Source organism: Marmota flaviventris, chromosome 2, assembly GCF_047511675.1.
Source record: "Marmota flaviventris isolate mMarFla1 chromosome 2, mMarFla1.hap1, whole genome shotgun sequence".
NCBI classification, from domain to species: Eukaryota; Metazoa; Chordata; class Mammalia; order Rodentia; family Sciuridae; genus Marmota; species Marmota flaviventris.
The window spans coordinates 161,150,521-161,163,717 of record NC_092499.1 but is presented as its reverse complement, the minus strand read 5'-3'; the positions used below and the strand labels follow the sequence as shown (position 1 = coordinate 161,163,717).

Below are 13,197 nucleotides of genomic sequence, written 5' to 3'. Positions count from 1 at the left end.
TGCTCAGCCACTCAGCCTCTGCAATAGGGATTCCTGGGGCAGTACTTAGGATCCCCATATTTCCAGCCCCCTGAGCCAGTATGTGCAGTCTGGAGGCCACTGGTTGCAGCCCAGGGAGCCAGAGGGAGGTGTACTCTGGAGACAGTGGCCTGAACTGAGTCTCTTGTGTGGTTACCCTGAACTCCTTCAATACTCATGCCCAGTAGACCCCCAACATTCACTGAGCAAGGAACTCCCAGTATCATTGAGATTATACATGATGCATGACACCCCCCAGCGACAGAAAGGAATTAACTCCCACTGGCGTCAGGAAAGAAGCTCCCAGCCTAGCTCTCAGGGAACCCCCAAAACCTCTAGCCACTAAATACTCCAGAAAAGTTACCTTGACTCCAGACTTTGGCTAAGAAAGAAACACATGCACACAGCATTTCTGGGGCAGAGGCACCAAAGGGTAAGACTCAGAACTTGCCTGATAGCATGAGGTCCATCAGAGAAGCTCCTCAGGGCTCACCATCAGGTTCTCTCACCCAGTGTTCCTACACCGTCCTTCCCACACTCTGAGCTCTGGCCACAGATCAGTGAGGCCCCACCTTGTGTGTTCTATTCCCCAGACTCCCTGTAATGCAGAGGTCGGCCTCTTGACTCTTAAGAGGCTTCCCATTTTGGTAGCCAGGCTGTGGCAGAAGCCAAAGCATTTTCAGGGTGATTCATGCGACTTGTGCATGGGCAGGAGTGGCTAGGTCCTGCCAGGAAGATGTGAAGAATGTTTTAGGAAAATTCTCTCTGTAGCCTGGCAAGCAAGCATGGTTGATGAATATCTCCCGGAGATGGAGGTGTCTAGGACCAGGCAACCACTACAGCTCAGTGGTCCCTGAAAGGGCAGTGGAGAGGGGCCACCAGTCCCAGCCCACTACAATGGTCTCTGAATGGGCCCACCTTATGCCAGGTGTCCTGAATGATGCCAGTCTTCTCAGACAGGATCTCAATGAGCTGCTGGGCCTCACCCTCATTGAATACCATGCTTCCAACTGTGGAGACCAGTGTCTTGTAAGGCAGGTACAGAGGGCTATTGGAATCCAGGGACACTGAAATAGGAAGGAGCAGAGCATTATATTCACTCCCCAAAATGACAGACGCCATAACAAAGCCCATGAGAAGGAAAAGGATCTGGTCTGTCCCTCTGCCTGGGTTTAGCAGGCTGGTGGCATTGTGCTCCTTCAGGGCATTGAAAATGAACAAACTATGGTACCCTGCATTGCCCTTTTTAACTTGCGAAGAGAAAACCCCAGCCTGGGATGGAGTAACATCCCTTTATCATCAGGATGCAGAATTAAGCAAGGGGTACTTTTCCCAAAGTTTTCTCCCCTTCTCCACTCCTTTTTTTCTAGCAAACACCTTGGTCTAGTTCTCACCCTGTACAACTCCAGAAGATTTTCCCTTAACTAACATGTCCCTGTGTTCCTATAGGCTCTGACTGCTCAGGGAATCCTTCATTGACCACTTGCAGACCCCCAGGATGGCATACCCCAAGCCACGCAGAAGGATGGAAAATGAGGGAGGCTGCTTCCCATGCATCCAGGGTCAAACACTCTATTTCCAACACTCCCTGAATGAAGCTTAATCAGTGACAGGTTTGGGGAAAGGACAAACTGGGCTAGACTCTTCCAGAATGGGCTTGTCTACTCGGTGGTAACTGAATGACTTCCTAAAGGACACAGAGCCATTCACCAACAACCAATTATCACTAATGAAGAACTCCTCACCACCCTCCTGCTCCCCATGTACAGTGTGCTCTCATCACAGTTCTCTTGCAGCCTGGAGGTAAGAAAGGGTAAACTGAGGTGCCTTGCCTGAAATGCTAAGGCAATTCCTTCCACTGAGGCCCAAATCTGCACCATGGCTAAAACAGAGGGCCAAAAATGAGATGAAACAACAACAAAAAGAGAGCAGCCTGCAGCAGCACCTTCAGCTAAGCCCACCTTACAGGGACAAAAAATGGGAAAGGTTTCTATAGCAACCTCGAATTTTCTGACTTGTCACAATATTTTTACTTACCAGTCACAATATTTTCATTACAAGTTAAGGCACTTAGCATGATACCTTAATAAGGGGAATGCGGGATGTGGGCGAGCTGGTTGCTATGAACACCTTTTATTTTATAACTTCTTACCCTGGTGAAGCTTGGGAGATTAAAAAGAATGTGGTTGACATTGAAGGCCTAAGAGTTGGTAAGTGCCACAAAAATGGGTATGGGAGGGTATGCCCCCTTCTTTCTTTACACTGGGATATCTGTATATAAAATAATTTTAATTATAAACTTATGCACACAAGAGAAAATTCTGAGTATAGACAAGGCAAAAATAAGTAAATAAATACATAAAGACCCCTTGTGAGCTCACCCTCAGAAGACACCCCCATTGGTACCATTTTGGCTATGGTTTCTCGTTTCCCCCCTCAGCCTCCAGATGCATGTTCACTGTCAGCACTGTCCAGGAGAAGAAGACCACCTATTCAAAGACACAGGGAGTTGCAGAAGAGGCAGGACAGCCATGAAAGCCTATGTCCAGCCGATGGCTGCAGAAACATCTCCTTTTCTGATTCAGAAAGTTCCAGCCACCCGTGGCCACTGAGCACTTGCAATGTGGCTTGTGAGATTTGAGATATGCTACAAGTGGAAAGTATATATGGGATTTCAAAGACTTGGAGTTTAAAAAAAAAGTGTGAAATAGATGTAATAATTTTATATATAGATTACTTATTGAAATAATGTTTTGGATAAATTGGGCTAAATATGTCATTAAAATACATTCCATTTGTTTCTTCTTGGCCTATGTTAAGTGGCTCACGAGGAGCATTTCGGTTACGTAAGTGGCACATGGCTGCAGCTCATACTATATTTCTCCTGGACTGTAGCCTCTACTCCTTTCCAGTTCTGGGGACCTCTAAAATGCTTCCTGCTGAAATCCTGGCAGGCACTGTCTCTGAAAAGGGTCCCAGGTGATTGAGGACTCTGGCCTCAGTCTTTGAAGACACTTTGTCAGGCCCTATGGCCCCACTCCACCAGGGGAATATCTGGATAACACCACTGGAGGAGGCTTTGCTAGTGAACACCATTTTCCTCACAGGCTTCGCCCCAGCCAGATGCCTCCCCAATCTTGGCACGTGTATGCACTCCTGCATGCTCTGTCCACAATGTTTACTAGGGTCTTCTTCCAGTGGTATTCTAATGAATTCTTTATTAAAAACTTTCTAGTATAATTATATTAAAAATTGTTAGACATTTTAATTTAAAAATATAAGCAACTTATAACAAGTAAAATAATCCTAAGCTATGTAGAGCAAAACTGAACACTCTTCTCTGCCTCCTCACCCCAACAGAAACTTTCACAGAAACTTCTCCATGCTTACACAAACACTCCCTTTTAGGTTATTTTTAGAGAGCCATTAACTTCACAAAACTTTTTTCATTAAATATTTTAGGTAAGAATTGCACCACCTCTATTCTCCCCAAATCAGGGGCAGTAAAACTGAAAAAAAAAAAAAAGGCAAGCACTTAGAAGCAGGAATCAGAATTTCTGAGCTTCTCAGTGAATCACAAACATCATACCCACAGGAACCTAACATATGCCTGATACCTCACTCAGGTCTCCAACAAATACTTGAGGACTTGGTATTGTGAACTTTTAAGGCACTAAAATCAATCCAAAATATATGCCAAAGATATGTATATGTTAAGCCACAGGGTTCAAAAAAGCATAGGGGCAGGGAATTTTAGAGGAGACCAGCTCCCTGAGGGGCAGCTGCTACACTCAGATTTTGCCCCTTCTTGGTGGGTCTCAAAGTCCAAGGAAGGACAGGCCAGGAGGCTTGCAGAAGGAGGAGGAGGAGGAGGAGGAGGGAACAGAAGAGTGAAGGAGATGCAGGCTGTGTCTTGCTGTGATGGTATCATCAGACCCCTGCCTGGTTGTGGACACAGCAAGACAGGTGTTATGACAAATGTCCTCACAGGCCTGGTCCCAGGGGATAAGCTTCCCCTCAACTGGGTGGTCCTAGTGTGTTACCTTATCTCCAGGTGACGACTCCCAAGAACCCTCAGAGCTACAGACTTGTCCAAGAGATTAGAAATAAGATTTTCATGTGTACCTCCTGACCCTCAATGCTCACATCTAACTCAATAAAAAATAAATTAATAAAACCACCATGTGGCTGAACAAATACATCCATGGATCAGGTTCAGTCTGCAGGCTACCTCTTCCCTTGGCCAGAGCAAGGCCTTTGTAGCCAGGTGACCTGGGCTATAACTTTTAACTCAACTCCTTCCCTCCTGAGTTCTTTGAACAAGGGGCTTAACCGCAACCACCACCCCCCCGCCTCTCTTTCTCTGTGAAGTAGGGGTAATAATCATTCCTTCCTAACAGTGTGGCTGCAGATAGTATACTGCAACATGCCTGAGACAACGCCTGGCACAAGGTAAAGCACTGAACAATAAATTCACAGGACCAGCCTTCAAGGACCCCATGAAGAATATAAGACCTTGACCCCCTTCTAAAGAGAGCCCCCTGCCCACTGCCTATTCTCAACAAACAAAGGAATGAAGAAGTCATGCAAGGGTGAAGCTTGGGAACCATCCCCTCCATGGCCAAATCTGTCCAAGAAGATAGGTGGGACAGAACACCAGAGTCGGGGATCCCCTTGCTCTAGCCTCACACCATTGTCCTTACTCAAGATGCTAAACTTAAGTAAGCAGAGCCTTGTGCTTCTAGAGCTCCCCACCAAGAAGCTTGCAGTGGCTCAGAAAATGTGCTTAAAGCCCCAAACTTCAAAACTACACTGCCTTCTGTGACCACACAGGAAGGCTTTATAACCTAAAATTAAATTTATCTTACAAAAAGGCATTTAGGGGTCTCTTTCTCTTTCGCTGCCAACCATGAATTACTTTGAATAAATTATTCTTTGCCTGCATAATCACCAGGCCTGAGCCATAAAAGGAAGATGTCAACCAAAAGGGGATTCCTGAGACTAGGCAGCCCAGTGCTAGATCAGCATCTAATCCCCATCTCAACCCCCGATCTCCAGTGTCCAACTGCTGGAAAGTTCCTGCACAGCTCACACTCAACCTCCTTTCCCAAAGGGGAGAGAATCAAACCATTCCAGTTCCAGGAACTGCCTTCTGGGTGCCTGGTGACAGCTGGTGGCTAACAGGAGGGGTTATCACCTCAGCACCAGTTTGGGCCAATCAAAAATCTCCAGCTCAACTCCAGCTGTTGCTGCAGGTACCCAGTTGCCCTGCCCAGAGCAGGCAAGTCCAACTAGTCTCCAAACACAAACACTGTACCTACTGTGTACCCAGCAGTGTACAAATACTAGGCCTGAAAAGGCGAATTAGAAGCAGGGCTACATGCAGAAAAGGCAGTGGACAGGGGCAGTCATGCAACAGCGTAATATGAAGGAGACCAGGGGAAGCTCCTACTGTAGCAACACCACTTTAAAGCAGGCTCCTGAGTCAAGCACTACTACAGGAATGGGAGCAGCCCAGGAAAAGCACTGAGACTAGCAGGAGCCTGGCTAGTCAGATTCCCAAAGAAGAGGGAGGTGAAGCTGGAGTAGGTCCAAGGCTTCACAGGCTCCAAGGATCTGGATTTTACCCTGTAGGCAGAGAAATGCCTAAAAGGGAGCAAGGTCTATAGTTTGGGAAGATGATTTCAGTATGCCAAGATGGACCAGGATAGAGGCAGACAGTACAGGTAAAACCCCCAAGACAAGGGTCCAAACCCAAAAAGTATTTAAGAAGCCAAGCTAGTGGGAGACAGGCCCAGGTATCAACCCAAAGACCCTAATAGTAGAACCTGACATGGAGCATGATCTTGGGGGCTGGAAAAAGAATCAAAATCAGCTCCAAAATCAGCTCAGGCCAGGCATTGGCCAGCCTTCCTGACAACAGGCAGGCAAAGGAAGAGTGCCTACACTTGACCCCTGACTGCTAAGGACAATCACATCTGGCATTTCAAGTGCACTGGGAGTAAGCACAAATCAAGTTGGGGCCTTTACTGAGCCCTTTCCCTTTGATTAGAGGAAAAAGTAATGTTACCAAATTAAGAGGATATGTATTAAATGGTTCTAATGAAATTTAAAATGTCCTATAGACTGAATGACTCTGTTTCCTCTTTATACTTCTGTACTCCCCTCCTCCCGGAGATTTCAACAAAAAAAAAAAAAAAAAAAAAAAAAAAATTTTTTTTTTTTTTTGCTTTTTTCTGTGGGAAAAAAACCTCACACATCACAATATTTTTAAAAGACAGATAACTAATGGAGGACTTCTGGGCAAGATCCCTCCTTGGGTTTCCTCAGGCATACAAGGTTAGTGGAAGGAGAACACAATTTCAATGACAATCAAGATTTTACCTGATGCCTGAAGAAATAAACAAGATGTTTACAATCTTGGTCTTTCTGACTACAGTTGCCTAGGCAGTGATTAGAGCCCCAGCACTGCCATGCCTTAAAGTGACCTAATGGCGATTTCTGGAAGAATATCATCTAGTGGCTTCTCATTGATACTTGGCTCACTTCCATAGGGTCCGTTTTTGTTCTCCTTTTTAAAAAAGAGGAAAAAAAGCAAAACTTGGGTTTGAAGAACTTAGCACAGAAGGTGAATAATGGCTCAAAAGCCCCTGAGAGTTGTCCTCAGAGCCTCAGACCCTGAGAAACTGACTTAAAGTCAAAAGAAAAAGTATCACGACTTGTTGGCAGTGGGCAAAGAGCAGTTTGCAGGGAAGGGCAGTGCTGGGAGACTGCCCAGGGAAACCCTGTGCTGCCATCTGCTGGCTGTGCAACTCCTGCAAGGTCTGAGCTCTACTTTTCCACTTTTTGAAACAGGAAACATATAAATCCACTGTACAGAACTGTAGGGGATAAATGCAGGCAAAGGAGTATCATGAGCCACACATCTCAACACAAACTAAACAGCATAATGGTCACCCTTCCTGTGGTGACCAGCAAGAGGCCTAGGACACAGGGGGCCCAGGATGCAAAAAGGATGGTGGTAGGAGTGAGGAGTAGGAAGGGGTGTTACCATCATTGTAACAAATAGTCTAAGTAAGGACTATGCTCTGCTGTGGTTACCTGGAATAATTTTCCTGGTAGCTTTGATAATTCCTCCCTATACAATCTAAGCTCCGCTCTCATTAGGCTATAGAACTCAACTCTAGACTTTGGATTGTGTTTCCTGTTGTGTATTTCTGCCTAATCTGGTGAAGGTTGAATGGTGGCCCAGGAAGGTTGCACACAACAAGGGCTCACAGGCTCCATCCCACCCTCATCCAACAGGATGCTGCCAGGTTACAGGATGTGGGAAACACCTTTAACTTTCCACCTTTCCTCAGTTCATAAACATTTACCAGTGTGTGCCAGGGGCTGGGATGAGCATTGGCATCATGATGGAGGCCTGAAAACTGGCCTCCATTCTAATGCCCCAAAAAGAAGAAGGTATTCCTTTCTGCTGTTTTCTCCCTCCTAAAGGGTAGTGGGGCTCTCCTGGGCCTTGACACTCTGGCCCCAGAGTAAAATCAGTAAATGTGAGCAGGCTGGAAGAGGGGGTAGGTCACTCAATGAAAAGCCAATCCACAGTCTATGAGAGAAGTACCATGCCATCAAGGGCCCCCCTTTCCCATCAGGCAGGAATAGAAAGGTCTTTGGTAGGCTCCCCATCTGTGACCTGGTCTCAGACTCTTCCCATAGCAACACAGAGTGAGTTAAGTTCCAGTTAAAAGCATACTGTTCTAGACCCATTCTAACTGCAGAGTCCCCAAACAAGAATACTATGCAGATCTCAGTCTCTCATCCATTGCCCATACTACATTGACTTAAACTCAACTCCAGGTGCTGGGACGGAGTAGTTCTCCCGATAGTGTAACACCAAGATGCCGATTAGTAAGCAATCGACAGCCCAGGGCTCAGGGTAGGAGGTAACCTGACATAATTACAAAGACAAAGACTAATTCCGAGGATAAAAACAGATTTTTAAAAAACAATCATAACCATATACATACGCTTCCTGTACAAGAAACTGGGCTTTCCTTATATGCTATGCACAAGTTCTGGGCTATCAGCTAAGGTCAGTAATGGCACCCCCAAACACAAGACACTTTAGTTCTGGGGAATTTCTACTTTAGGATTCTGCCAATTCTCTTTTCTCTAAACAATTAAAAAAGATTCCAAACTTTTTGTTTCATAGGCCAATGTTTTTGCTCACTCCATGCTGGGTTTATGATGCTCCCCCCTGAACTTACAGCCCTTTCCACAGTGCCATAACAAAGACCATGTGAGCAGTGATTAACTCAGAAAACAATCGTGCTGGCCTCTCATCATAAATTGCAAAATGTTTTTGGAGAGCAATGCAATACCATCTTCCTAAATTAAAAATGTACCCACCTTTGACTCAGCAATTACACTTCTAGGAATTTACTTTATAGACACTCATACAGCAATATATGTACATCACTGCGGCATTAATTTTAGCAGCCAAAAAAGCCTGCACACTACTTAAGCATCATTTAAATAAATTACGATACATTCATGCTTCAGAATGTTATGCAGCTGAATGTGGCCATTTTGCAACTGCAGTGTGGAAAGATATCACCAATACACTGTTAAGCAGAGAGCAGTTTCTAAGCTGTGTAAACCACTGTTTGCATGTGACGAGTAGGGTCTCCAGGGGGAAAGGGTGGTGATAGGCATGAAGTGGGAAGACTCAATTTTCACCTTCCTTGCCTCTATACTTTTGAAATCCTGTTTTCTGGAAACATTTATGTAATAATAAATTTTAAGAAGCAAGGATTAGGAAGGCAGGTGTTCACTGTCAAATTACAGCCATGGACAAGTGGTAAAAACCTGTCACATGGCCCCAGTCTGCTCTTGTAGGAAAATCAGAACAGACGTTCTGGAAGAGTTCCAACTTAGGCCTGCAGAATCATGCCCTATGTCTGCCTCCACACCTGCCAGGTCTCTTCTGGGGCACCTGTCAGCAAGAGCCCCCCACTTACCAGGTGCTAGATAAGACCAAGAAAGCAACACCAGTTTCTGATAGACCTCAGCAGCTCCAGTGCTAGTTCTGCACTGGGACCTCACTCATAGCACCCACTGTGATGCAGAGGACAACAGACAGCCCAAATCAAGCAGGAAAGGAGCCATGTATGATTCCAACATAGGGCTGGCAAAGACATTTCTGTCTTCACAGGGCCACCTGAAGGTGACCCAAAAGGCCATCTCCCTCCAAATAGCTCTTGTTCACAGCAGGGCTGTCTAACCAGACTTTCTGTCTGATGGAGATGTTCTTTCTTTGCACTAAAAGGGGAGCCACTGGCCACACCTGTCTGACTACTGAGCACTTAGGGTGTGGCTAGTGCCACTAAGGAATTGAATCCTTAATTTTATTTACTTTTGACTGATTTAAATGACAATTTGAATGGCCTGTGTGACTAGCAGCTCTCACAGTGGATAGAACAGATCTAGACCTTCAGACTCTGTTGTAAACTGTTAAAGGATCCCTGGATCCTTTACCTGCCCAAGTAAAGGTGTCCTAGATATGTGAGAAGAGCTCCCTTCCCAGTCTGCTCCACACCAGTAATCCAGAACCCAATGCCCATTCATCTCCCTGATCCCAGAAGCATGGTCACCAGGCCACTTCACCCTGTCCTGCCTGAAATTCTGAACACCCAGGGCCAATCAGCCCACCAGGAGTTCTGCCTACAGTTCCCCCTGAAAGTCATGATATGAATGACTTTCACCCTCTTGGGTCATCTTCTATGACTCCTACTCAAGGGTCCTTCTCTGCATTTCACCACAACTACTAAGACAAATCCACTGCAGAGGCCTGACATGCTAAGCTATATCTAGAGGGTTTACCGGATGCAAGAAAAGCAGTTCCACCTGCCTCTGACATCCAGTTATCTCTGGATTGTTTTCACATTTGGAAGTGTCATTATTGCTGGAGTTGTGTTTTTTGTTTTTGTTCTTTTGGAATGATGAACAGAGAATTTAAGAGAATATATCAAGACCCAATTTTATGCCCCTAAAATAATTTAAAAGGTCATTAAATAAGAAGGATTTTAATAGGAAATTATCTACTACAACAGCTCATTAGAATTTCTGTCCCATGTGGCCTTGCACAGAAAATTGTCAAAGGCCTTCCACACAAGTGTTTTCAACTTCAGGGGGCACTCTCACAGCCACAAGATCCTTCTTCAAGGTTACTACTTTCTGACTTCTCTGAAGAATAAAATATTACATTGCAAAAAAAAAAAAAAAAAAAATCAGAAGACAACTGGACTTCTCAATGTGGAAAGTCAGTACTCTGAATCCACAGGTTCCTCATTCACGAATTCAACCAATTATTTACATAGCATTTATACTGTATTAGGTTTAAGTAATCTAGAAATGATTTAAAGTATTGGGGGAAAGCTGGGGGTACAGCTCAGTGGTACAACCCTTGCCTAGCATACATGAGGCACTAGCACCATAAAAACAAAATAATAAGAAAGTATACAGGACAATGCAAATTCTAAGTCATTTTATATAAAGGTCTTAAACATCCAGAGTCTGAAATACACAGGGGATAGTCTTGGAATCAATCCCCTTAGTCATGGAGGGAAGACTATACATTTCCTTATTTTTTTTATCAGTATCACTCATCTAATGTCTTTGTTTTCTATTGTTACGTTGTCTAAAAAAATCTGGTATCCTACTTTTTTCAAATGAAAATCATGCTGTAAAGTTTCTGCATGTCACGGTAGAATATTCACACCCATCCCTGTTGGTGGCTGCTCTGTGTGTGTGTGGGGGGGGGGGGGGGAGGGGGCAGCAGAATGAATGTACTGAGTCCCCAGGCAGTCAGGGCCACTAACCACAAACCCTCTCTACCATAGCTTACACTTTTTGCTCAGAGGAGAGTCTCAGGAGTAGAAGAAAACTACAAGCCCCTCCAAAAGCTCTTGATATATTTTGCTAAATTGCTTTTCAAAAGGGTCATACAATTCACAATGCCACAATCTTTTTAACCACAGCCATGTTTTCTTGCTTGAAGTAATCATTTTAAATAAAGTTTATTTTATTTGAATATTGTGAATTTTCAAAACTGTCTGATATATGAAAAGGTCCCTCCTAGCCTGCATGTAGGCCTGGGGTAAGAAGCATCTCCTGGGAACTGGTAAAGAGTACAGCATCGAAGGCCCACCCCAAGCACTCCCCCAGCTAAGGCACATCTTTATCTTAACAAGATCCCCAGGGGATGGTCTGCATATCAAATTTGAGAAGAACTGCAGGAGGAGAAACATTCAGGACCTTCAAGGATATTTTTTTGCGGGGGGAGGGCTGCGGGGGGGGGGGGGGATGGCCTGCATCCACCAACCATGAGAAAATAGCAGCAAATGCACAGTGCAAATTCAGAAAAATGAAAAATACAAAAAAGTACTTTTCCCATGTTTCTAGACTCTGAAGAAAAAAGAAATCTGCCTTGCCTTTCCAGTGTCACACCAGTTGCCCATTTCCCCCTTTGTCTTTTCCTGTTGGTCCTGACAATCCCTCCTGGCCATCTGTGTAGTCAAGTTCCCCCACACCCACCTCTCATTACAACCTTGGACTGTCTTCCACCATCTGGGCAGATCAATATTAATTTCTTTTAAAATTAAATATATTTTATCTAAACTTTAAAGTTTTAGAAAGGGTAAGTTTAAGGGGGGAGTAAGTAAGTTTTTATGAACATGGTGTTCAAAATCATTCACTGAACATTTTTCTTTCCTACTAAAGTCTGATGCATCCCTCATGTATGTTCTCAGGGGTGACAAAGTTGATTTCTGGACCATTCTACTTCTCTACTTATAGTCACAATATTTGGGAGAAATGTTCCCATAGCAGACAGGACAAGCCTAATGCTTTTTTAAAAAATCTATTCACTCTTCTTACCTTTTTCCCCTCAGATGGAGCTTTTACAACTTTTGTCAAGTTAGAGGGGGATAGCTCATTGAAAGCTTAACAGGAGACCATAAGTTAACTTGAAATAACTACCATTTTATCTATAATATTTAATCTTTCTTATCAGGATCATAGTAGTTATTTTCCTGGTTCAAATTTTCTTTTCACCTCAATCAAGCTGTTGCATAGATTTAGACAGATCACACATAAGTCTCATTCCTTACAAGGTTCTTTATTACTTGGCAAATTAGTGTAATTTCAACTTCCCTTCCAATATTATTATCACCACCACATTTCTGTTTCACATCTTATTTCAAACATCTAAAACCATCCAAGGTAACAATGACCATGTTGTTGTTTTTGCAGGGTGAGGATAAACCCAGGGCCCAGTACATGCTCCCAAGTGCTCTATCACTGAGTCATATAATCCCAGTCCTAATAATGACCATGGGGCACAGGAAGCACTAAACAACTCCATGTGGGAAAATCTGATGCCAGCTAGTTCTCAGCTCTATCCCTATCTGCGGGTGCAGTGGAACAAACATCATGTTAAAGAAAGGGCAGTATGCTACTCTCCAGCCTTTGGAAGTAAGCTAAAGCCCAGTTCCTCAGTGTCAAGGTCTTAAAAGGCCAACCTGACCCAGGTGGGCCTCTTGATGCCGAGAAGGTCCCAGAGCCAGTCATGTGGGATGAGTTTCCTCATATACTCCGAGGAAATGTCCCATCAGAAACTGGAGTTGGGGGAGACCTGAGAAAGGGAACAAAGTTCAACAGAGGAGCAAAATAGGAAAATTCAACTTTTTAAAAACAAGAGGGCCCTATGCTACATGACACAGGTTCACACATTCAAATGCCCTAAGATAACTTTCCTTAAGACAAACAGAATTAATTTTCCAATCAGTCAATGGCTGTTCAAACACAGCAGGAGGAAAGAAGTGGAGGGGGAGGAGGAGGAGGAGACAAAGTGAAATCAAATGAGTGATGCACTCTGGTCCAATTTCTCTACTAGTATGCACTACACAGGTAAAGGCAAATTAATGTTCTACATGATCTAATATCTGTCTATATGAAACAATTCCTACATTAATGTTCCATAAAACTTCCATTACATAACTAGGGTAGGAGCAGGGAAGAGAGGAAAGTTGGAGCAATATGGAAGAATGTGACTGGACCTTAAGAACATTACTCTACTGCTATTAACCCAACATATATATATAAATGCATAAAGCTATA

At 44.1% G+C, this 13,197-nt stretch overlaps 1 protein-coding gene across 4 annotated transcripts in view; it reads right to left on the bottom strand.

The window, feature by feature from the left end:
* Positions 1–13,197, bottom strand: part of Rrbp1 (ribosome binding protein 1) — a 66,362-nt gene that overhangs the window by 26,892 nt on the left and 26,273 nt on the right. For all 4 annotated transcript variants that reach the window (XM_071608708.1, XM_071608710.1, XM_071608709.1 and 1 more), the window contains exon 3: positions 937–1,085. In XM_071608708.1, coding sequence (XP_071464809.1) covers positions 937–1,085 — 149 coding nt within the window. The remainder of the gene's footprint in view (positions 1–936; positions 1,086–13,197) is intronic.